This window comes from Vipera berus (genome assembly GCF_964194415.1).
Source record: "Vipera berus genome assembly, chromosome: 5".
NCBI lineage: Eukaryota > Metazoa > Chordata > Lepidosauria > Squamata > Viperidae > Vipera > Vipera berus.
The window spans coordinates 84,732,179-84,758,060 of NC_138207.1; the positions used below are offsets into that span (position 1 = coordinate 84,732,179).

Sequence of the window (25,882 nt, forward strand, 5' to 3'; positions counted from 1 at the left end):
GACACAAAGTTGGCGAAGGGTGTTTTAAGCAATCTAACTCTAGCTACAGTTCTGGAAATTATAAGACGCAGTATGACTGTTGCATAAAGGAGCAGAATATGTCTAATATCCAAAAGACAGTGCAACCAGGTAGCAAAGGGATTAAGTTATCTGCACTCTAATTTCTTCTGTTAGGAACTGGAACTAAGTAAGATAATTCTGAATACTGAGACTTATGTGCAAGAAAATCACCTTGAATCGAGTCTGGCATGCTAATATTTGACCAGGTAAAGGCACGTATGAAGGTAGGGGAAGACTGTTCTAAAATAATATAATAAAAAGAAACCTTAAGTGGATGTCCTTTATTTGGATATCACTTTTAGGCTAGGGAGGTCAGAGTAAAAACAAGACGAGATACGCGATCTATTCTACTTACAGAATATTTTCTGCTTTGTTGATCATCAGATACATTTCATAGAACTTCCCCTGAGGAATTGCTCCATGTGGCACTAACAGACTAACACCTACAAAAAAGAAAAAAAAGAAAAAAAAGGAATAGATGATATAACAAAGAACATTTCCTAAAGCATCACTCTGTCTATCTCTCTGCAGCTATGTGACATAATTCTTAATTCCATAGAATACTTGATACAGCCTCTCCTACCTCCTTTTTTTAATAATTAATATTTGATGGCTCTGTTTGCCTTCCTGAATTGGGCTGCACAAAACAAGTCAAGGTAAGTTGCAAATGATCTATCCTACAATCACTGCAGCTCCCAGTAAACCTTCAAGCAAGTTCATAACCTGGTTTTTTTAGCCCTCACCTTTATATAGGGAACTACGTTTAATTATTCTCAACAAATGAATATGGCTTAGCATTGTTTTTAGTAACTACATCTTGATGGTGACTATAAACACTATCCTAACTATCTTTAAGAATGATACCTCTGGTATATTGTTTTCATAGCATTTCAACCATGTACACGGTCATTTATTTTTCCAATCTATTTCAAAGTAAGTCCATCGAATGGAGAACCCTAATTAGTACTCCAGGTAGTCCTTGACATACAACCACCGTTAAGCCCAAGATTTCTGTTGCTAAGCAAGATAGTAGTTAAATGAGTTTTCCCTCATTTTACAACCTTTATTTGCCACTCTTGTGAAGTGAATCACTGCAGTTGTTAAGTTAGTAACACACTTCTTAAGTGAATCTGGCTTCCCTATTGACTTTGCTTGTCAAGAAGGTCGCAAAAGGTGATTATATGACCCTGGCACATAAATATGAACCAGTTGCCAAGTATCTGAATTTTGATCACGTGACCATGGTGGCGCTACAATGATTGTTAATTGTGAAAAATGGTTATATCAGTTTTTTTTTCAGTGCTGTTATAACTTTGAACGGTCATTAAATGAATGGTTATAAGTCAAGGACTATCTGAACAGTAAAGATTCAGTTGGGCTCAAGAGTCCTCAATGGAGTGTGTGTATATATGTTTAGAGCTGTCCATGGTTCTGAAATTCAAGGACAACACCAGGAATCACCTTGGAATCCTGCATCTCCGGAATCTCATGGACAAGGTACCAGAGGAACTGTAGAATGAGCTTAAACGAGCTGTTAAGGATGAACATGAAAACAGTCATCCAAAGATGAAGATACAGAAGAAGTCAAAGTAGATGTCAGAATAAACTGTAGAAATTGCATAAAAGAGAAGAGAAGCCAAAGCCTTATGCATGCTGACTCCTAAGAATATTGTGGACAGCCAAGAAAACAAAGGGATCAACAAACAAATCAAATCAAACCAGAGTTCTCATTAGAGTGTTCACATATGACCAGGCTCAAATTATCTTACTTCAGATACGTTATTAAAAAAACCCTAATTCTCTAGAGAAAGCTCTAACACTGAGAAAAATGGAAGGAAAGAGCAGCAAAGTGGCTGGACTCAAGTTACACTGGCAAGGGGTACACTTTGGAAGACATGTTGAGGATATGCACTGACTTAATGTAATGGGGACGCAGTGGCCTAGTGATTAAGACATTGGGCTATTGACCAGAAGGTTGGCAGTTCAAGACCCAAGTAGTGGTGTGGTGAGCTCCTCTTCTTGCCCCAGCTCTAGCCAACCTAGCAGTTTGAAAGCATGCAAAATGTAAGGAGATAAATAGGTACCATTCTGATGGGAAGGCTAACAGCGTTCCGTGTGCCTCGGCATATAGTCATGCTGGCCACGTGACCACAGAAGCATTTTTGGACAACCCTGGCTCCCTAAGCTAGGAAACGAAGATAAGCACTGCCCCCTAGAGTTAGACATGGCTGGGTAGACTAGAGCAGGGCTTTCAACCTTTTCACCCATTGTACCACTTTTAGGATATGGCAACATCCAAGTACCACTAGTTGCCTAGCAAGGTGTCAAAAACTTGGATGACCCCCCCCAAAAGGAAAAAAAGTGATGAAGTACAGGTAGTCCTCGACCCCTAACAGTTTCCTTAGTGACTGTTTGAAGTTACAATGGCACTGAAAAAAGTGCCTCCCAAGTCACAGCCGAGCAAGACACCTGCCTGCCTGTCGGCTGCGCTCTTCTTCTTGTCCAAGGTTTTCATTGTTGTGAGCAATGTGGTGGTGGTGGGTGTTTGGTTTTTATTTCCCCATCTGCTGGGTGGTTGCAGCAGGTTTTGGTCACTTCACATGACCCTGGGACACTGTGACCGTCATAAATATGAATCAGTTGCCAAGCATCTGAATGTAAATCACAAGACCCTGGAGATGCTGTAATATTCCAGCTGATCGGCGCTTCTTCTGGGCTCAGCAGAAGTGCCAGGATCAGCGCTGAGCTCCAGCTGGAGCCTGGCGCTGATCCTGCTGTTTCCACTGAACCCTGACAGCCCTGCAGCTCCAGCCATCTCTCACTCAGGCTTGTGCCGTGCTGCCACTGGTTCAGCTCCCTGGCTACCACTTTTCTAGGATGGTCGCGTACCACCTGCCAGGTGCCAATGTACCACAGGTGGTACCCGTACCACTGGTTGAAAAGCCCTGGACTAGAGGAAACCTCTTTTTTAAAAACTGATTTAATGTCACATAACCAATCAGTTAATGGTTCCAAAATAGCCTATTCTGCTATTCTCTTGGACTGTGCTTCTTCACTGGACTGAGTCTTCATCTTATGAAAAGCTGTGTATTCCCTTACATACCTGTACCAGGGATGACGAGCCTTCCTCCCAGGCAGCCAAATGTCCCTGTGGCACTATTCCCAGGATCTCGAGGCAGAGTCAGAAGCTGCTGGGAGCCCATACTTTTGTTTCTTAGATTCATGAAATGATGATCCCTGTAGCAGTCTCCTGGGAAGGAGCCCGGGGGCATGGCTCCTAACAGGTCTGCCCCTTCGTGCATCCCGGAGGAGGAGGGTGCCGTGGAGGAATTATACACTTTGATCTTGAGATTAGGGAGAGGATCGAGCAACGGAGAGTTGGTCATCGGGATCTTGTCAGAAGAATCTTGCAAGGCATACATAGGACCGCGATACACACTGGCATTGGCAGTTAGATCAGGTTGCACCGAAGGATGGAGCAATTGGGGGGTGTCTGAAAAAAAAAGCTCAGTAAGCGTTTCCAATAAAGGCAAATGTAATATAATAAGAGCCCACTTTAAATTAACCACAACTATTTTCATCTTGTAATGAGTTGAGGAAAAAAACAACAACCCCTGCCTAAACAGTAAATCAAAACTGAACCTTGATTACCGCTGCTGTGGTCAATAACAAATTTGTGGCCCTAAAATAGCCAAGAATGGAAACGGTGAAATTTTAACTCCTAGCTTTTGTGCTGATTAGTTAAACAAGCTACTAAATATTCAGTGGTATATCTGTTAACTTTATGTATTTCATAGAATTTATGCCAATGGCATACTCAAGCATAGATTTGGTAAAATATTAAAATATCTAATCTGTATAATATTTCAGATGCAAAAAAAAACATAGCAGCATTCTTTGGAATCTTTAAATGTTAACATATTGATCATGGCAGAAATTTTTGTGGACTTGACTCCATTTCATCAGATGAAATCTGAATTTCCAATCTGATGCAATTGTTGGTTTGCAGATATTTATGCTGGATCCTCAGTCCAATATACCTGGACCTCAGGTTGAATAGGGCTATTTTATTTCATATTTACAGTGTCATGAGGTTTTTTCCCTGTAGCAATACCACAAATGTCTCCTATGAAAACCGATATACAGAAGAAAAAGAAGCATTTTATCTATTAAAACTTATCTAAGGAAGTTGGCATTATAGCAATAAATGTCTTCATATGAAATTATCATTAGTACAAACGGATGGAGAAAGTTATCTCATAATCATATGAAACCATGGACATTTTTACTTAACAAGATCCTCTTCCTCCCCCCCCCCACCATAGCTATTTGCTTTACCCTATTTTATTTAATCCCTTTTGTTAATATACTTATTGTTTTAAATGGAAAAACCAACTCTATTGTGTAAAGAAAATGAGCCCAACCAGCCCAGGTTGAAAAAAGAATAGCAGGCACAAGTCTAAATCTCTGTTTTGTCCTCTATCTGTCTGTCTGAGAAGATTCACAAATACACAGAAGGTACAAACGCCATGATGCTAAGTTCACAGCCGATGAAGATGGACCTTACCATTTCTGGAAGTTTTGAAATTAACTGGGTGGAAGCCTCCCGTTAATGCAGCAGAGGAGTCAGTTATGTCCGTGTCGAAATCCCGACAGTTTCGCCTATACACAACCAGCCCAACAGCCATCAAGATAACAATGAAGACAAAAATGGCCACCACTATGCCAGCATACAAAGCCACATCACCAGATGCCTCCAGTACTAGGGAGAGAGAGAGAGAGAGAGAGATTAGACAGAGTTGTCACTTTCTCTTTGCTCAGTTCCTAATTTATAAACTTTCTACACATACATAAAGATCAAAGTCTCAAAGGTGCTTTTTTTCCAAAGGACGTCCAGTTGCCTTTTGCCAATCAGAACCAGGAAAATAAAGACTACAGCGCTTAAAGGCCAGTGGAATATCCAGGGCACAACTGGTTTTTTTTCTAGCTGTGATTTGGTTTTGGCTATCTTCAAAATGTTACAAACAGGCCTCATCTCACCTTTATTTAAGCTGATGATTTATTCCAGGCACAACAAAGAGACTTGACATTCAAATGACCTACCTTGATTCTTCCACCCCCACCCCCACCCCCACCCCCACCCCCAACCCCTTTTCTTTTAAATTCTTGGCTGCTTTTCTGGATTTGTTTCGCCACAAGTGTCCTGGAGTCTCCTTCTCTGTGAGGCAGAATATATGGAGCAGAACTAAGGAGATTTTTATGCTGCAATTATATCTGGGCTGTATTTATCATGGTGTGTGGTCCTCTGGGAGATTCTTCATCAAGGGACAGCAGGAATATTGAAGTGAAATGAAGGAGAAGTAACTGGTAATTTAAAATACACATTTTCTACAGAAGGGATTTTATAAAGAGGAGTACAGATATACAGAGGAACACTCCTGTCTGGTTTCCATCATTAGCTGTTACTAAAGTAATTCCTCGCTCCACCAGTCTCAGTGCAATGTGAAATACAGATCAGGTAGCATAGAGGTTGGAGTATATATTTATGACTAACGCTGGTAAGGACATGTAATCTTCCTGCAGTGCATCCATATAATATTTACTCTAGTGTTATTATGATATATATGCCCAACCAAATGGCAGCATGTAGTCAACCTTGGTTGATTTTGCAAAGCTAACCAGGGACAAAACCATTTAATGTCTATATAAACGTCCGGCAGGAAATCCCCTGGCTGTAGGACAGAGTGGCCAGTAACGCAAATAAATCAAAAAGGCTGGAAAGTGGCGATGGGAAATGTCTTCTTGAAACCCTGTTTAACACTACCTGGGTGCATCAAGAAGACTTTATTCTGAATTACAGATGAATATAGCATCATGTTGTATGGCCCTACACCAGGGGTAGGCAACCTTGGCTCTTTTATGACTCGTGGAGTCATAAAAGAGCCAAGGTTGCCTACCCCTGCCCTACACTGAAGGATGCCAATCTTAAATCTGGTAAAAGAAAGAAAAATGTGGGAGTGGAAGGTTGAATATGATGATCAGTGTGGTGAAACTGTAATATCCAGATGTTGCAGAGTACAACTTCCCCTCTTTCCAATAATGAAGGAGGACTTCTAGTTTAGCAACATCTATGGCCTGTCCGTGAGCTAAGGAACGGCTCACAAAAATAAAGAATTTTGGAGTGGGAAGAAAGACAGGCAAGGGGATGAGAGCGTAAAAGTTTTTCGGAGACAGCCCCAAATCTATCCAATATCCGGGAAACCTATCAGGATACAGTGTTAATCTTTACTAACCCTTCGTTTGATTTTTAATGGACTTTAGAGGAGTGGGGGGGAAGCCCTAAATTAATAATGATGAAAATTATTCTATGCCGGATCCCCCTCAAGCAGAAGCAATTACCATCTTTTATGGTGCACGTTCAATTGAGAGCACATGCTTTGATCTTTTATAGCCTCGGAGAGCTGCTGTGGAAAATTCCCCTCAGGGGTTGGCAAAGGGAAGGGCTGGCAGGAACACTCCAATTCCCACAAAACAAAAATGGGGGGGGGGCTGGCAGATGCCCTACAAGCAGTGGTGGGATTCAGCCGGTTCGCACCAGTTCGTCAGAACCGGTAGCTAATTTTTTTGTTGCCCAGGCCCAGAATGGAGTTCCGGAAGTGGCATCCACACAGAGAACTGGTTGTTCACATATTTGAATCCCACCCACTGCCTACAAGCCATTGACAAGTTACTGGTGGCCAAGAAAAAATATCAGGGAAAGGAAAAAAAAAAGAAGATCCAAGTTAAGAGAGGAAAAGATTCTTACAGGGAGAAAGCCCACAGCTTGGTTGGATTCTCTACTGGGATTTTGTTGAATTCAGTCTTGTGAAGATTTAAGTGAAATATAGTTCCATGCGCATCGCACGGATTTGAATATGTTTCTATTACAGGTAGTCCTCAATGACCACAACTGAGCCCCAAATTTTTGATGCTAAGTGAGAGTGTTGTTAAAAGTGAACTTTGCCTCATTTTGCGACCTTTCTTGCCACAGTCATTAAGAGAATCATGACTGCTGTTAAGTTAGCAACAAGACTATTAAGTGAATCCGGCTTCCCCATTGACTTTGCTGGTCAGAAGGTCGCAAAAAGGGGATAACATCACCCAGGACACTGCAGCCATCATAAATGTGAGTCAGTTGCCAAGTGCCTGAATTCTGATCATGTGACCCTGGGGATACTGCAACGGTCATAAATATGAAAAATGGTCATGTCACTTTTGGCAAGGCCCTCCTACCTTTGAACAGTCACCAAATGAACTGTTGTAAGTCAAGGACTATCTATAGTTCTGGAGGATCTACTCCAGGGGTAGGCCACCTTGGCTCTTTTATGACTTGTGGACTTCAACTCCCAGAATTCCTCAGCTATGCTGGCTCAGGAATTCTGGGAGTTGAAGTCCACGAGTCATGAAAGAGCCAAGGTGGCCTACCCCTCATCTACTCAGAACTAAGTCTGTTCCTATTATTTATTTCTCTGGTTAGAAATGATGCATCAGGGTGTAGTGTGGTATTTTGGGAAAGGAAGTCAAAGCCTCGTGTGAGTTGGCAGTCCAACAAAGAGGAAGGCAGGGCAGAGAGATCTCTTCAGCCTTCCAGTTGTGTTTTTGCAAGAAAAAGAAGAAAACTAGTTTAGAACCACTTAGGATTCTGATCTTATCATGCTCCATGTTTTGTCTAATGCAGGAGTTTCCGGGTGATGGCACAGAACTAGAAAAAAAAACCTCCAGATGCTAGAATTTCTCTTTCACAGCAGGAGGCTTTCTCTAATCTCAGAGGGAGATGTCCAGCTAATCCCGTTATAATTATAAATAGTGCAAATATAATTAAGACTAATTACTACTTTCTCTCAACCACTACTTTTGCAATCAAGGCCCCAATAATAGAGCCTTCTCCTTTTACTGAGCAGTTAACTGGAGCATTATTATCACCTTTTCAAGAAATGAAGGAACAAAAGACTTGAGTTATTAAAGTGAGTATTTGGGGAAATCTTGAAGGCAAGAGACTTATGTATTTCTCTTTTTTTTCTGGGGCCTGGCTTTTAATAATTCAATTTTAATACTGAGGTGAAAACTGTTGTATCCCAGCTACCACATTTAAAGTAAAAATGCCTTTGACTCTAAAAAATAAATCCAGTTTGCTTTTGCAAAGTCCATTGGGCCTCCTGATGGACTTATTTCATGGCTGCATCTCCAAGCTTTCCTTCAGTTTTATTTGTCCCTCTTGATCCTCTAAAGCTATGAAGAATTATTCCTTCAATGGAGCTTCCTCAGGAGTACCTTGACATCAGGCAAGTAGAAGTGCTTATTAAAAAAACAAACTCCCACCCAATGTTATCCAACCACTTGAATGCAGAGCAATGAAAAGAAATGACTGTGAAATGGAGACTTACGGTGACTTTTGGGTTCGCTTAGAAATCTTTTATCTGTTAGAGGAAAAAAAGTTAAAAGAAAAAAAAAAGTTGAAAAATGAGGATGACATGACAGTGATGATGGTAATAACAGAAAACAAAAAGGCTGATTAATCCCCCACCCTTCCCAGCAAACCTAAAGGAAAAAGGAAGGATGGAAATTTAAACACAGTGGAACCTAAATGCTACATGCAGAAGAAAATCATGTATTAAAAGTAGATTGGCATTTCATACAGCTGCTGCGCCACCTTTACCTTTTAAGCATTTACTGACCCACAACTCTAGTAGAACACTTTGCTTAATGTTGTAAGCTCCATGCTTAGGGCATGGGATGTAGTGTTTAATGGACACACAAGAACCCCTGGAGCAGCTCCGTATGATGGACATGGGCTCTCCTGTTTTAAAGATTCCTCTGCTTAAAAACCATCTCGTGCAGTATAAAAGACCTGTCAGATTGTCTTAGCAGCCCTTTCGTTATGAGCACCTACATAGTTCACTCAGTCACCGTTTCCACAGGGGCGTGTTACACTGAGTTTCTGTTTAAATTACAGTCATTTTTACTACATGCGCATCAAGAGATATGAATCAGCATATACACAATTTAAATACTTCTGTGTCTACCTTAGGATGTAAATAACAAGACACAGCAAATCTAAGCATTCAAGCAGAGGAGCAAATAGTTCCATGTCATTTGCCTCTGGCCATTATTCAAGGAAGCTATGTTTTCTGATGGGTTCGAGTCCTGGTTGCCTGTTCTACTTCAGAGTTGTCTCCTCTTGTCCCAAAGCTCATAATATTTCTTGTTAGAGAGATACGCATCGTCTAATAACTCATCTGTGCCGAAGTACAAACTGTCTCCTTTCTCACTTATCCTGTCTTCCCACTTTCATGATCAAAGGTGTTTATGCAATTACACCTGTACATCAATTCATTCCACCCATTTGGTTAGTACACGGTTTTCTTTTGAGACGCTAAACCTGTCTCTTTTACAATTTTTTCCCTTGAATAGATCAAACGAACAAATATCAAAACTGCCCACACATTACTGAATTGCAACATAGCTGCTTAAGTGCAATATGCCAAATTGAAGTTGTAGAACAGTTCTGATCTAGCTGCACCATAAGAATCAAGATGTTAGGAGAACTGGAGAAAAACCAACAGAATCATTAATTCTGATTTTCTGTTTTCCTGTTTCTTCATAAGAAAACGTATACTGATAATTCTTTTTAATTGCTGTTAAAATAGAGAATCTACATTCTGTACCTCAACAAAATGCAATATGACTCTATGACTGTAAAATATGTCCTGTGTTTTTAGAGCTCCATGTAAACTAGATTTGACAACTTATTGTCAAACTGTTTTTACAAGGATTTCTCCCAGTGCTATGACATAACAACTTGCAGGACTTTTTATCATCTTGAATCTTTCTACTCTGTCTTTCTGTCTGTCCGTCTGTCCGTCCATCCCTACCTACCTACCGACCCACCTACGTGATGGCTTAGAGGCCATCAACATGCATACTTACTCAAAATTGTATCTCACTGATACAATTTTGGACACACGGTGGCAGCCATCAAAATGTAAAACTATTAAACAATGCTGAGATATAACATGTCATGTGCCCTTTTGAGTCCATCACATCCATCTTGAAAGAGAGACACTTGAAATACATTTTTTGAAGAGACACAGTGAAGAATCTTATGGCACTTTAAAGTACTTATCAAGACAAATTTTTGTGCATTAGATTCTTCTTTGTCAGCTGTATGGGAGAGAAGAGCATGAATTTTGTAGTGCTAATTCAGATGTTATTCATTTATCTCTGTTTGGTTCCTATATAGGAAAGAGTGAGTACAGCTGTGGGGCCAATAAAAAAATCAAGTTGATGGACATAAACACATGATTGAAGCTCCATCCCTTTTTATATTATACTTGTAATTGCACGCACCTAAAAGTTTCCCCTGTCTAGTTGTGCCCAACTCTAGGGTACTCATCTCTGTTTCTTAGCTGAGGGAGCCAGCATTGTCCGAAGACATTTCCGTGTTCATGTGGCCAGCATGACTATACGCTGAGGCACATGAAACACGGTTACCTTCCCATTGAAGTGGTACCTATTTATCTACCCGCATTTGTGTGCTTTTGAACTTCTAGGTAGGCAGGAGCTGGGGCAAGTAAAGGGAGCTCACCCCAACATGTGGCACTCAGGTCTTGAACCTGGTGTTCTGTACCAGCCTGCTACCGGCCCTGCAGAAAAGGCAACCCCTTTATAAACGGCAAGAGGCTGGAAGGACGTCTGCCAAATTTATTACTTCAAAAAACAAACAAGACATGTACCAAGATACAGGAGCTTTGAAACACTATCTGAGCGGTTGCTTTCAGCAAACCAGCCCTCCCCAAACATTCCCTTTATAAAGAGTTCAGGGCGTGGCCTCTCTCTGCCTCCTTCCGAGAAGCCCCACAGCCTTCCTCTTGTTTGCTCCTACTTGACTGTCTCCTGCGTCGGGCGTCCTTGAACAGGGCCAGCTGTGAGTCATCTTCATCCACACTGTCAGGCTCACACAGCTGGGTCTCCATGGTGACCAAGTGGGAGGGGCCTGCCTGAGGGCTATCATCAGCAAGGTCTTCAACACCCCCCTCCTCCTCTGATTCGTCCGACCCAACTGCCGAACCCACAGGCTGACCCTGAATCACAACACCTGGGCTGTCAGCTTTCCAGTTGACAAGCTCAGCATCTTTAATCGCTGAGCCACTGCAACGCCCTTTTTTGCACATAGCTAGAAAAGGCCTATGGTTTCTATCAGTTGAGTTCACCATCTTGACTTTCTGACCTTCCCTGCCAATGCCTTTGGAGAGAGTTTATTGTTTGGGAGGAAGAGTGCATCTCTGAATATTGTAGTATTTTCAATATAATGAATATTCTCAGTATTGTGGCACTGGGTATTTTCTTTTCAGTACCTTTTCCTCTGCTAAGAATTAACTACCAGCAGTTGGCTGACAAGGTGTGATGTTGCGTATGGCAGCAAATGTCCCCTGACCTTGGCTGTTATGATGCCTTCATTTTCTCCAACCAGAGTCAGCAATTGTCAGAGAGGCTCCATTTATTTCCAATCATATTGTTATATAATAGGTTTGAGAATCTGATCTCTTCTTTCCCCTACTATGTGCCACAACAGATCAATTCAACAGCTTTATTTACAACTGCAGAGGCAGGCTTCAAGGGTTGGCGTTCTAGGATAGCAAAACAATGTGTTGTCACAACAGAAGTACATGTGACAACAGCAGGTGGCAGCAGCCACACGCAGGGAAAACGAATGCATCTGAATCTCGAAAGTTTGCTCATTAAAAAAAAACAACCAACAGAGACATCACGGAAGCAAAGTTAGGTCTTTTGCTTCATCAGGTAATTTATTTGTATTTCTCAAATGGGAGCAATAAATAGATTGGCTCTTCTGTTCTTCCCAACTTTATTTAGAACAGTTGGATTAGGACCACACAAAAGCTATAGGTTAAAAACACTAACGCTCACCTGGCCTGCTACTTTTTTGTGATGGACCAGTTACCGGCTGGCTTACCGTGAGATTATGGAACATCTGTAAATGTGCAGACCAGGCAGAGGATACTGTCCAACAGCTTCCTTTCCAAGTTAAACCTGAAGCCCTACAGAACTATAATACTGAAGTAGGTATTTGCCGCAGAGTGCAGCTGCCTGACAACATTCCTTGTGCTACCAAAGTCTATGCTGGGAAAGCAGTAACATTAATTAGCGGGATGTACAGATAGTCCTGGACTTACAACAATTCAGTGACCGTTCAAGTTACAGAGTCACTGGTTGACTCAGCCTTCCATCCTTCCGAGGTAGGTAAAATGAGGACCCAGATTGTTGGGGGCAATTAAGCTGACTTGGTAATAATGCCGCTTAGGTGGTGTGTGAAAGCCCTAATAAAGCAGGCATATACATAGAATGAAGGCTACTGCTAAGTTTGTAAAGCCGCCCTGAGTCTTCGGAGAAGGGCGGGATATAAATGGAATTAAAAAAAAAAGCGACTTATGATTTCTTTTTCATCCTTATAACCATTGCAGCATCCCCCAGGGTCCTGTGATTAAAAAATCAGATGCTTGGCAACTGGTTCATATTTATGACGGTTGCAGTGTCCCGGGGTTCATGTGATATTTTTTTTTGTGACCTTCTGACAATATAAGTCAATGGGCAAGCCAGATACACTTAACTACCGGGTTACTAATTAACAACTCCAATGATTGACTTAACAACTGTGGCAAGAAAAGTCGTAAACTGGGGCAAAACTCACTTAACAAATGTCTCACTTACCAACATAAATTTTGGGCTCAATCTTGGTCGTAAGACGAGGACTATCTGTACTGAAAATTTCACATACTCATTGAAACTAACCAGCCAAATAAATATATCACAGCTTATTCCTGATCCTTTGATCTGGGACCTGATGCAAAAATAATCTTGTACGCTGAGGTGTAAAAACAAAACCCAATATGTTAATTTTCAGATGAAATGCCTGCTATTCTCTTCGCCTGCATTAATATTAAGGAATGTTAAATAGAGGGCCAGATATATCAAGAACGATACTTACAAGTTGGTTGCAGAATATTAACCTTGAAGACTGTGACTCAAAATTAGTCAAGAAGTGGAGGTACTTTATTCACTAATTTTCAGTATACATTCTCAGTCATTTTCTTGGTGTTTTTTTTTTAAATGATGTATCTCCCAGAAGAAAATTAGTCAGCAGATCACACAAATGTTCATTTTTAGTGAAATAGTCTAATACAGGTAGTTCTTGACTTTTGATCAGTCCTTAGTGACTATTTGAAGTTACGCTCCACCCAAAAAAGGTGACTTGGAACTGAAGTTCTGATGGTCACACACACACACACAAACACACACAAACACACACACGGTCACATGACCATATTTCATTATGGTTTTGCCAAAAACTGGCCGTTACTTCCAGTTTTTGGCCAAGTTGCATCAATAATCATTGGCTCACTTAATAACCATGGAGTTCACTTAAGGAACACAGCATTTTTTTAATGAGAGCTGCCATAGAATTCCTCATTTTACAATTGTTATTGACTTACAACCGAAATGGGCAGGCTTCATTATGGTCATAACTCAAGGACTATCTGTATAATGAAGAAGACGGGATTATTTTGAGTGATGCCAACTTTAATTTCAAGCAATTGCTAGCTGAGCCACAAGTACGTGAAATTTGTTTCCATTGACTTTCAATATCTACAGCTCAATCCCAAAGCATGTATCTTTACAAATTGCTCCTACCTGAGAACCCAAATCACCTTTTCCAGAAATGATTCACTGAAAAGGCTGGTAAAATGGCTTGTTTTATGCAGAACATAGTATGAACACAGAGCTTGCTGCTAGAAAGTACTCAGTAGGAATCTGCACCTCAGCATTGCTCTGTAAGTATATAATGTTCCAGATTTGCAAGCATGAACTTTGTCCTATAAGTGATGCAGCAATTTGTAGTCAAGGTTGACTCAGCCTTCCATCCTTCCGCGGTAGGTAAAATGAGGACCCAGATTGTTGGGGGCAATAAGCTGACTTTGTAATAATGCCGCTTGGGGGGGGGGCGAAAGCCCTAATAAGCAGGCATATACATAGAATGAAGGCTATTGCTAAGCACATTGATTTGTGCTTTAAATTGTAAGCCGCCCTGAGTCTTCGGAGAAGGGCGGGATATAAATGGGATTTTTTTTAAAAAAGGACTAGTTTAGGCTAAAACATTAAAACTATCCTAGAGAAGCTGGGAGCAGGCAGATTCAGCAATCAAGTCTTACCAATGGTGCCTCCTGGCAGGCTGTCTCAAAATTTACAAGGTCTTAAAAAGATCTCAATCATCACCATGAACATTACTGACTCTTGATCTTAGCCCTCTTTCCCAGCCTCTGCATGTTGACTCACTTTGCATACAGAGCCCATCGGTGCAGTTTTTGGAATCAAGCAGGACGCCGCTACAGTCTTTGCCTCCATTTCGGGGAGATGGGGCCATGCATTCTCGGCTCCTCCAGTGCGTGCACTCGGTGCTACAGGCTGACCACTTGCTCCATTCAGTCCAAGCTCCATCTACTGCATTCCCCCGCAAAAAGAGCACATGAACACAGAAAAAGCTAATCAGAAATCCATAGGCATAAAAGGGGGTTAGCTCGTCAAATGGGCTGTTTCAGAAGGCTTTTAATTTTTTTTTTTTTTGCTGCTGATCAAGGGCTGGTATTAATTTTTGAATTTTGCATTAAAATCATGATTTTGATGTCGCAATTGCTTTAATTTCAGTATATGCACACTGTTGAGAGTTCTCCCAGACTGATAATAATTTCTTTTTTATTTATGGAATTTATTATCAGCTGGGTGGGCTAAGTTGCCAAGATCTGCCTATGGTTATCTGGTGGGGTAAAGGGGATATACGTAATCTAAAATAAAAACTTTCCACTTCATAGGTCATAATTTTGGCTACCTCAAAGTGTTCTTGCAACATTTGCAAATTCTAATCTCAATTTATCATGAGATATAAATTCAAAATCCATACCAAATAGAACAAATTCATCAAGCAAATGCATTTCGCAGCGTGATTTATCTTAGGGTCCAGTATTCTGTCATAAACTACATGCATTTTACTCCTGAAGCTGGAAAAAAACAGTAACTAGATTAAAATGTCCTGGATTCTCACAAAGCAGCTTTTACTGTTTTCCTTACTATAATATTTATCCTATTTTGTCTTTCCAGACCGCAAGTGTAAGAAGATTGTTCTTTTTGCCAGTACTTTGAAACAGTATGTCTTGCTCAGTGGTGGGATTCAAATACCTGAACAACCGGTTCTCGTATTTGATGCAGACCTGCGCCTGATGCCTAGAACAGACTTCCGGAAGAGGCATCACGCACTTCCAGTGGGCTGTTCTAGGCCTGGGAGGCTTCCTCCAGGCCTCCGAGGCCTAGACTGGACGTTCAGCTGGTTCTCCAAATTCAGGTAAATTTAGCTACCGATTCTCCTGAACTGGTGCGAACCGGCTGAATCCTACCACTGGTCTTGCTGCTAGCAGATGCTGTGACATTTACAGGAGATTATGAGAATTATAGTGCAACATTTGAAGGGCACCAGGTTGGGAAAACCTAGTATAATGTTTTGGTTTTGATGCCCATCTGGGAAAGAAAACAGAACCATGTGTTAAATGATAGCCATCTTATAACTTCCTGTAGATACTGTCAGATCAGTAGTAAGAGCCTCAAAACTAGCTTAGCCTCCTTGTGTCAAGAAAACAACAAGACATATTACTGTATTTCAATCAAACAGATGACTCAGCTAGCAATGTTCACTCTTATTCCACATCTGAGAGAAAGAAAATGAAAGAAAAAAGGAGGAGAAGGCCACCTTACATGGGCTTGTATCATCTTTCAAGGTCTCTAACGAACATCTAAGGAAATGTGATGACTCCCCCAGATGCTTCCCCAGATATCTCTCTAGATGTCAGCTAGGAGGAAGATGAACTAGTTCTAGGCCCATCTGGGGGGGAACTGGTTAATGGCTCCAAGCAGCTGTCTGAGAAGGATTTGGTTCAAGCACAGCTGTAGCATGATAGCCCTGGGGCTTCGGGTGGGGAAAGCATGCAGCCATAGTTGGTCAGTTATGAGGAAGAAGAACTGCCTTCTGTACCTGATCCAAGAACACACAGGGAAGAGAAAAGGCAAGAGCAGAGAAGGTCAGCCAGATTACTCATGAGGAGAAAGCCTCGCCCTTCTTGATGGGCTGCACCGGAAGCTGGCTATTTAGCAGAGCAGAGAGATGGAAGCGATGCTGGGAGCAATGTGTTCATTTCCTAGCTGTGTGTTTTCTGGTCATTGTGATTCTTGCCTTGCTTTGGATTGACACCATGCCTTGACTTGGATCAGACCTTGTGAACTCTGGACTTTTCTTGCCTTGTGAAGCCTCTTGTATTGTGGATTTAATTTTGCCTGGTGGGTTTATTTTGATTGGGAAATTTTCAAGTGCCTTGTAGACTCATTGGCCTTTACTCTGTGGACTAGCATTGGTTTGCTTGTGGCTGGACTTAATTAGAACAGCTCTGGGTTTTTGGTGAAGGGAACTACAAGGGAATATTAATAAACCCACTAAACCACAGGTGTGTGTGTGTGTGTTTGTGTGTGTGTGCGTGTGTGTGTGTGTGTGTGTGTGTGTGAGAGAGAGAGAGAGAGAGAGAGAGAGAGAGAGAGAGAGAGAGAGAGAGAGAGAGAGAGAGAACGGGACAGCACAGGAAGGCAAATATTCATAAAACTAGTTGGGACTTTGCTGGTCAAGAAGTAAAGGAGCAAGCTGCAAATAATTGCTTCAGAGGAGCAAAAGAGCAGGCTGACCATTCTTCAGATCCAAAACAGTAAAGGAAATACAGTATTTTAAAAAATGACTCACCTTTTTCCTTATGACAGAAAGTCACAGTTCAAGATTAGAGGCTCAACGCTTAGTAACATCGTTATTAGCCTCCTTAAAGAGGACAAATGAGTGCAGAATTCATGCAAAGGAACTGAAAAGGAATATCCTCCCACAATGTACCTACCTGGGCACATGGTACTGCAGGCAATCTTCTGGAAAGATTGTCCATCACAAATAGAGCCACCATTGAGTGGCACTGGATTGGTGCAGGTGCGCGTACGTTTCTGCCATCCACGGCCACAACGGTTGCTGCACGAGGACCATTCTGACCAGGTAGACCAGCCACCATTCACTAGGAGTGAAAAAGGAAACAAAAACAAATAAAGTGAGGGAAAAATTGAAATACAACTTCCTAACAAATCATCTTTTCTCTCAGCCAAATCATACACTGCCATTTTGCCACAGGCAAATAACTACATGGAAGATGTTCTTTACCAGGAGTCTTCAAACTTGGCCTTTTATGATTTGTGGACTTCAACTCCCAGAATTCTTCAGCCAAGCATGCTGGCTGACGAATTCTGGGAGTTGAAGTCCATAAGTCATAAAAGGGCTAAGTTGAAGACCCCTGTTCTATACTGTAGGCATCTTCCTAGACATGCAGTAGTTGTTCATCAAAATGGTTGTCCTAGCTATTATGAACATTCTTCTGGAAGATATTACTTGGTTTCTTATAATCAGAGCAATCGAGGATAAGGATAAGTCAAAACCAAAGGGGGTTATTTCTGAGGTAATATGAGAACTAGCCCCCAATCATATAAGGAAGGTTAGAGGAATACACATTTCAACAGAACTCTAGGAATATGGTCAGAATTTGATGAGAATTTGGTATTGGCTAAAGAAATTAAATTGAACAAATCCTTCAGAGAATTAGGGAAAGTGACAAAGATCGATACACAACAATGCCAGGCTTAGTCCTCAGGAAATCCTGGTAACAGAAGGAAAGATTCATGTCTGAAAAATAGAATTGCTGCTGAATATCTGTTTGGAAATCCTAGTCTGTGGAGAGAACCAATAAAGGCAATTAAGATAAATCTGTTGAGAGAGAAGAACATCCAGCAAAGACGTTCTTCATGTTGATTCTAAGATGCCTTCTGCTTGCTCTTCATATTTCAGATAATAAACCAGGGCAGTTATTACTATATCACAATTGAGTTGTGGTAAGAATGGGAAATGATTGATTCTATAAGTTATTCCAAGAAGTCCTGTAAATTTCACCAGAAATAGTATCCTTTCTTCTCTGGGTTGCCTATTCCCTGCTTCCATTCAAGAAATGTGAAAGCCTTTTGTGCATCTTTGTTAAATGTACCTAGTTGTTTATTAAACCAAAGACCTATGTTGCAATTTCATGCGTGCTTGCAAGGCTAGAAGTCCTCATGAAATCAATGAGATTTGGTTCTGAATGAGCAATGCACAAGATTGGGTCACATTTTCAAATGCCTGCTTCTCATAGGTTTGCATAAACCAACTAAAGGTAGAGTAGTCTCCTTTGAGCCATGTGCAACCCCCTAACAACTTCATAGATGTGTTCATGCTGTTTTCTTAGCAACAACATAGAACTGGTTTTCCATTACCTCCTTCTGGTATGATATTTTATCTTCCAAGTCTAGCCGATATCCCTTATATTTCCTGATGGTTTCCCAGTATAACGAGGTCTGAACTTGTTTAACTTTTGTAAGATCAGCAATTGCAACAAATTGTATTCCTCACATTCTCCCGCACTCAGACTCCCACCCCTAAGTTCTCAACAAATCATTACCATAAACAATTATTGTGGCTGTGGTGCTCCGCCGTTTAGCAACAATGTTTTTTGCCACACAGGTGTAGTTGCCTGTGTCGGAAAGCCTAGCCTGCTTGATGATAAGATTGTTATCTATGGTTATCAGGAAGTTTGTATCCTGGGAAGCATCAATCACTTCCTCGTTCTTCAGCCACTCCACCTATATTAAGTTTTGGAAAGAGAGAGAGAGAGAAAAAAAAACAGGTGATAAAAGGTTGGGACAGGCAGAAAACATAGGAAAAGACATTCACAATTCTTATCATCAGAAATAAAAATTAGATTCCCGCCCAAAATAGTTCCTTCTACTCCAACAACAGATTAAAGTTGTAAATTTGTGATTGTCTTTGAAGTATAGCCTCCTCTGAGTAGCCTGAGCAATTTGCCACCCAAAATTGATTAAGAGTTATAGAGGCCCAATACATATGGCAAGTACAAATGGTTTCTTGTCTTATGTAACATGTAGTGGAAAGCCCCAAATGGTACTTGTGACATGTGAAACATGGCATGAGAGGTATGTACGCAATTATTTCATGCTGTTGCAAGCAATTACAATAAAATGATAGCTCAGTAACTGGAAGAGATGTTACAGAGAAAGAATTTTTTTAAAAAAAATCCATTTATATCCCGCCCTTCTCCGAAGACTCAGGGCGGCTTACAAGCTTAGCAGTAGCCTTCATTCTATGTATATGCCTGCTTATTAGGGCTTTCACACACACACCCAGCGGCATTATTACAAAGTCAGCTTAATTGTCCCCAACAATCTGGGTCCTCATTTTACCTACCTCAGAAGGATGGAAGGCTGAGTTAACCTTGAGCCTGGTGGGACTCGAACCTGCACTAATTGCAGGCAGCTGGTGTTACTTAGCCCACTGCTCCACCAAGGCTCTTATTGCTAAAATGCTCTTATTGCTAAAATGCTAAAATGCACCTGGTTTTGCTCATTATTTGAAAAAGGATGTTTTTTCTTATGTACAGGCAATTCTCTGTATAACTTTGTTTTGAAATGGTTGGGTCTGGAATGGCCTAATTTGTCTGGCTGTTTGTTTGCAAAGTAGCAAAGACCAGATCATTACTTGGCTGCTGCATTTATATTCTGCTTTGTCTAATTGGGCCAAAGTCACATTGTGAAAGTCATGATTCTCAAGCCAGGCCTCTGTTCAATAATTATCCCTAGTCGAAGAAAATCTGGGAAGGAAGGAAGGAAGGAAGGAAGGAAGGAAGGAAGGAGGAAGGGAAAAAAGGAAATGCAAAATCAATTACTACCAGGGCTTTTTTTCTCATAGAACGCTCAGAACGGAGTTCCGGCACCTTTTTTGGATGGAACCTTGTAGGTTAGGCAAAGCAGGTTGTATGACATGTGTGAGTTCTGGCACCTTTTTCTTTTACAAAAAAAGCTCTGATTACTACTATCTACATTTGCTCTAAGCTTATAGACCATATGGATGAAATGTTGAAAAAAATCATTAAATTAGAATTGTTCCTGAAATTGAAAGTTTGCTGCAGAACCATCAAGACATTATGATGGTAATCTCCACATGCTCCAGATTCTATGCATATTTAGCGCCAGAATGGAAACAATCCTTTATCCCAACCGTGACAAAATATAGAGAGACAATAAATTTTGGACATTCCCTCCAGGCGACATAATGTACCCATTCTTGAAACTTAGCAAGCTTTACTGGAGAAACAGGAACCACTCTGAGCAACTGCCCAGCCCCTGCACTGCACCATCCTTTGTGTAGATCTCACTGAGAACCAAAGTCTGCAGCAGAGCAGAAGAAATTACGTCCAGAGGAAAAGTCCAAGGATTGTTGATCTTGCCAAGCGCTAATGGTTCTTTTTCGATCCCCTTCTCTGCAAACAATTTGTTCAGTGTTTTCTTTACTAAATTCTGTCAGGGGTTAATGGCTGATCAGCCTATGTAGGTGGCAGGATGGAACAGGTGTTGAGGTTAAGTACATTATTAGATGTCAGAATAACAGATCCACTGCCTAAAATAAACACTTCTGCTGAATAATGAAAACAGACGGGGCCCCAGCATGGTGCTATCCATCACAATCCCACTCCATCTTCACCTGGCAACTCATTTCCCTAACAGGCTCATTTTGGATCATAAACATCTGTCTGCTAGGTGCCAACATTCACAGCTGGAATTTGACTGCAGTGGCAGAGACTTGAGGAAACAAGTCTGCCTCTGAGAAGTGTAAACTGAAGGAAGGAGATGGCGGCTGGGCAGAAATTCTGGACGAGGCTGAAACTTCATATCATTTATTAACAATCTGCAATGGGGAAAATGATACTTTCCCCTATCATCATTCACCTTCCCAAGGCACCTTCAAGGGAAAGCACAGATGTGCCCAGCTGTGGGGAGGAAGGCGGGAGGTTTTTCATTACCAACTGCTGGCAAATTAGAAGAAACTATATCTCAACGACCGCAATTCATTAAAAAAAAAATTCTTATTAATGCTAGAGGAAGGAAGGAAAGAAGGGCGGTCAGTCAGGAGGTGTATATCTTCCTAAACCAATATGCCTAATGAGATATTACAAGCTTCTGTGGGAGGTCAGGAAACAGTTGAATTGACGAATCAGAAAGGAAAGGTAGTTCTCAACTTCTGACCACAAGTGAGCCCCTAAATTCTGTGGCTGTGCAAGACGGTTGTTAAGTGAGTTTTGCCCCATTTTTACAACCTTTCTTGCCCCAGGCGTTAAGCGACTCACTGCAGTTCTCAAGTTAGTAACACGGTTGTTAAATGAATCAGCTTCCCTATTGACTTTGTTTATAAGAAGTTTGCAAAAGGTGATCGCATGACCCTGGGACACTGCAACCGTCATAAATATGAGTCAGTTGCCAAGCTTCTGAATTTTGATCACATGGCCATGGGGATGCTCCAGTGGTTGTTAAGTGTGAAAAACGGTCATGAATCACTTTTTTCCCCCCAGTGCCATTGTTAATTTCAAATGGTCACTAAATGAACTGTTATAAACCAAGTGGGCCTTGGTGGAGCAGTGGGCTAATGCCTCCTTAAGTAACACCAGCTGCCTGCAATTAGTGCAGGTTCGAGTCCCACCAGGCTCAAGGTTGACTCAGCCTTCCTTCCGAGGTCGGTAAAATGAGGACCCAGATTGTTGGGGGCAATAAGCTGACTTTGTAATAATGCCACTGGGGGGGGGGCAAAAGCCCTAATAAGCAGGCATATACATAGAATGAAGGCTGTTGCTAAGCACATTTGATTTGTGCTTAGATTGTAAGCCGCCTTGAGTCTTCGGAGAAGGGCGGGATATAAATGGGATTAAAATAAATAAAAAATAAAATAAACCAAGGACCACCTGTATTTTCCTAGCACGTCCAGGTGGATTAACACTACAATTATCAAAGAAGATTTAGATACAGAGAACCTCAATTCTGGGTGCTTTAAAATTTGGTCCAGATTTTTTCCCCCCAGCACTTTTCCCAGGCAAGCAACCATGGATCTCCAGAGATTATGTAGCCATGCTGTCTTCTGCCCATGAACATTGAGTTATGTCACAGGCAGCCTTGCCCCCAAATTCAATGTCTTATCCTTTTTTTTTTCTTTTTCAGTTTGGGGCTGATTATTGCTTTACCTATCCCACTTGCCTACTGTGATTTAATCCTCTTGAAAGGCCCAGAAGATATTGAACCTCTCAAAACCCAGATTATGACCGCTTAATAGGACAATATGAATGAATGAATCGTATCAGCTCCCTTTCAGAATTCCACTCATGGGAATGTACTTATTTATTTGGTCGGTGGTTGGTTTATATCCTCCGTTTCTACTCTGGCAAGGCGGCTAACAAACTGTAGAAAACAAAAATGGAATATGCAAGCAGACTAAAATTTACTGGGAAATAGTAAAATAAAATGACGGTGGAAAAATGCCTGGTGGAAGAGATGCACTCTTAGATTTTCAAAAGGCTGAGTGATTAGAGGCCAGGAAGAGCCTCCAGGTGAGTGTGTTCCATAGCTTGCAGGCAGGACACACAACTTCTATCTTGTGGGTGATGCTCAACTACTTGAACATAAAAATTTTCCTAGCTAGCGTGAGAGGAAATTCGGACTCAGAATCATCAGTTAGGAGAAACACATAGTATTTAAAAGGGGGGTGGTCATCCAACAAACAGAGAAAACATCCTAGGATTTCCAAATTATAAGTCCAACTCCAGATGTGCCCCACCTTTTTTTTTAACCAGAAACCTCTACTTTAGTCCTCCCCAACACAAGACCTTCCAAATGTATGTGATTACAGCTCCCATTATGCCCATCTGTACTCAGAAAGGTAGTAATTTTGCCAGGCTGGTGTAATCAGTTCAATGTTTCATTGGAATCCTTCTCTTTCTTTCTTGGGATGCACACCTGGATGCTTGCAACTGTGTCTTAGAAAACATTTCTACCCTTCCTTCAAAAATCTGAGGCCGGTTCTGCAACAGTCCCATATTTCATTCTCACAAATCCCTTTATGGCTTGGGCTGGCTGTTAAGAGGAAGTCTGGCTCAAAGATCTTTTGCTTTGAGCAAGGGCCAGTTCTGCCTTCTGCACAGGTTGTGTCTGGTGCTTCTGCTTGCTGCTGTTGAACATGGTGATTTATGAGATACGGAGGTCAACCGGGCCTGGTTGCAGATGGATAGATGGTGCTACCTTACAGTGGAGGGTATATAAAGGGCTTCCAACTCTTCTGTGCCTTAGCCTGATTGTGACATGTACCAAAGTCCACAAGATTTATTTGCAGTGGGTACTGATATGTCCTAACTACCTACCAATAGGGATACTACCAAGGAGTAACATGTAGCATTGTAACTGCAATACAGGCTGAGATATTTTCCCGAGCTTTTGAGAAATAAACCAGGCACAAAGAATGGGGTGTGCAATATAGTTAAACAGATGTTACAATTGTAAGAATATGAGTAGATGCGGGTAATTATGAGGTATCAGTAGTCCCTGACTTACGACCTTAATTGAGTCTGGCAATTATGGTCATGTCATGATGGCTGTAAAGCAGATCACCATGGGACCAGACCCATTTTTATGACCTGTTTTACAGTGGTCATTAAGCAAACCCACTGTTTGCTGTGAGACAAATGGAAGCAAGTGCTGGTTGCTGACAACAATGACATAAATTGTGTTCATGTGACCATGGGAGGGGGCAAACACCAGAACTTCAAAACTGGCTGGTAAATCACTTTGGGGGGAGGTGGCTGTAACTTCAAATGATTACTACAGGACAGGTTGTAAAGGTTTGAGGACGACCTGTAAGTTTTGAATGTTTCCCAGGCGACCGCCATTGGTCACCGTCACTGAGTGCCCATCTTACCTCAGCAGTTGGCACTCCTTCAGGAGGTCGGCACTGCAAAAGGACCTCATGATCAAGAGGCACCTCCTTCCCCAGTGGCTCCTGGTCAAAGTTCTTCCTCAGATCTAAGGACAGGAAAGATATAAAACCCACCAGCATTAGCTGTGATACTTACAGGGCAATTTAAAAAGCTGCAGTAAATCTAGAGAGGACAAATTTTCATCTCGCATTATTTTTGCTACACCTGAAAAGCCTCAAACGTCAGATCTCTTAGAAGTTTGGCCCAAAATGTTTGTGTAATTTCTATCTAAAGGTATGAAAGACAGACAAAGGGACAGCAAAAGGTGAATTTATTCTTCATATTTTGAAGAACATCCCATTATTTGAAACACTAAAGTGGAATATTTTTCAAAGCCGGGCAGATTTGCAGCTTAGCATAAACTAAAAGAATAATGACTGAAAGAAAATAGGCGTTTGAAAGATTCCACCCTTCTGTCCTTGACTTACTTGGAGGACCAATATTTTTTGTCCTTATGAATGGTGCTCCTTGGCAAAATAACTCACGTTTCTTTGGTGTTCTGCAGGAAAATGGCCGGGCTTTCTGGATCCCAGTCATTTAGCAAAACCGGCAGCAAAAGAGTTCCTTTTGTGACCCAAAAGTAAACTATTGCATAAAAAAGCTTGGAGAATATTTAGGAAACACATGTTTTTATGAAAGGACTATCATTTCTGTTCAGTTCTGTAACTGGAAACAAATTCCAAATGGAGGATTTTAAGTGTCAAGTATGGTGGTAGATTCCAATGGATGGTTTTTCATATTCTCTGAAGCATTGTCCCTAGAAGCCTGAACTATGTCCATCTTTTTAATGAAGAACATGAATTTGACAACCCATAAGAAAAGGTAGGAGTAAAGAATTAATCAGTAGGTGGCGCTAAGATCTACTAAATTCTTCCTAAATATTTTGACAAACAAAATTATATGCTGTCCCAAACAAATATCTTTGACGATGATTATGATGTATACAATGATGATAATTTGTAACCTAACTTCATGAAATGGGGTCTACAATGATTACAGATATCATAGAACCATCAGCCTCTTGGGAGTTTGGTAAGTAATCTGTTTTGCACAGCTATTGCTTCTTCCATTGCAAGCATACAAAAGATATTTCAGGCTATTACACGTCAAGTAAATAATGGCTAAACACAAATATAAAATGCTTAATGTCTGAGCAGCTATGTTCACATAACATATTCAGCTCATTTTTTTAAAAAAAAATTAGCTTAGTGAATATGACAGATCCAAAACACTTGGTTAGTTAACGGTTAAGTGCGTTGTGCAAACTCAGAAACTGGCTTAATCCCATTTACTAAGTTTAATGTGATCTCAGCCAGTGTGACCAACTAATCTGGTACCTTCGGGTATTTGGGGTTGCAACGGTCCCAGTTCCAGCCATTATGTCTAAATGCCCTTCAGAGTAAATTTAGGGTGAATGAAACTGGGTTAAAGAGAAATATAACTAAGATGCTATAGCTCTGGATGCGGATCTTAACCTCTCACTCCTGTAGATGTTGAATCCAAGAAAAGCTGAATATGTCAATCAGGACTGTGAAAACTGATTCCTGCTCCAGAGCTATTTCAATAACTAAACTACAAGGACTGCAGCTCCTGGCTTGTGTGATTATAAACGATCTCAGCTAAAAAGAAAGCAAGTCACATGTTTGTGTGCCAGCTGGTACGTAGACATAAACAGTATCCTCATCCCTATCTCAGCTAGACTAATGAACAAGATATTGATAACAATTTAGAATCCAGGACAATGATGGAAATTA

The 25,882-nt window shown here is 41.1% G+C and overlaps 1 protein-coding gene across 2 annotated transcripts in view; it reads right to left on the reverse strand.

Annotated features, from left to right (window-relative positions):
• The window catches only part of UNC5B (unc-5 netrin receptor B), a gene marked incomplete at its 5' end in the record, with an annotated part of 216,946 nt that overhangs the window by 16,345 nt on the left and 174,719 nt on the right, over window positions 1-25,882 (reverse strand). For both annotated transcript variants that reach the window (XM_081328218.1, XM_081328217.1), the window contains 8 exons: window positions 416-503; window positions 3,164-3,553; window positions 4,628-4,822; window positions 8,484-8,516; window positions 14,449-14,613; window positions 17,091-17,258; window positions 18,723-18,903; window positions 24,071-24,174. In XM_081328218.1, coding sequence (XP_081184344.1) covers window positions 416-503; window positions 3,164-3,553; window positions 4,628-4,822; window positions 8,484-8,516; window positions 14,449-14,613; window positions 17,091-17,258; window positions 18,723-18,903; window positions 24,071-24,174 — 1,324 coding nt within the window. The remainder of the gene's footprint in view (window positions 1-415; window positions 504-3,163; window positions 3,554-4,627; window positions 4,823-8,483; window positions 8,517-14,448; window positions 14,614-17,090; window positions 17,259-18,722; window positions 18,904-24,070; window positions 24,175-25,882) is intronic.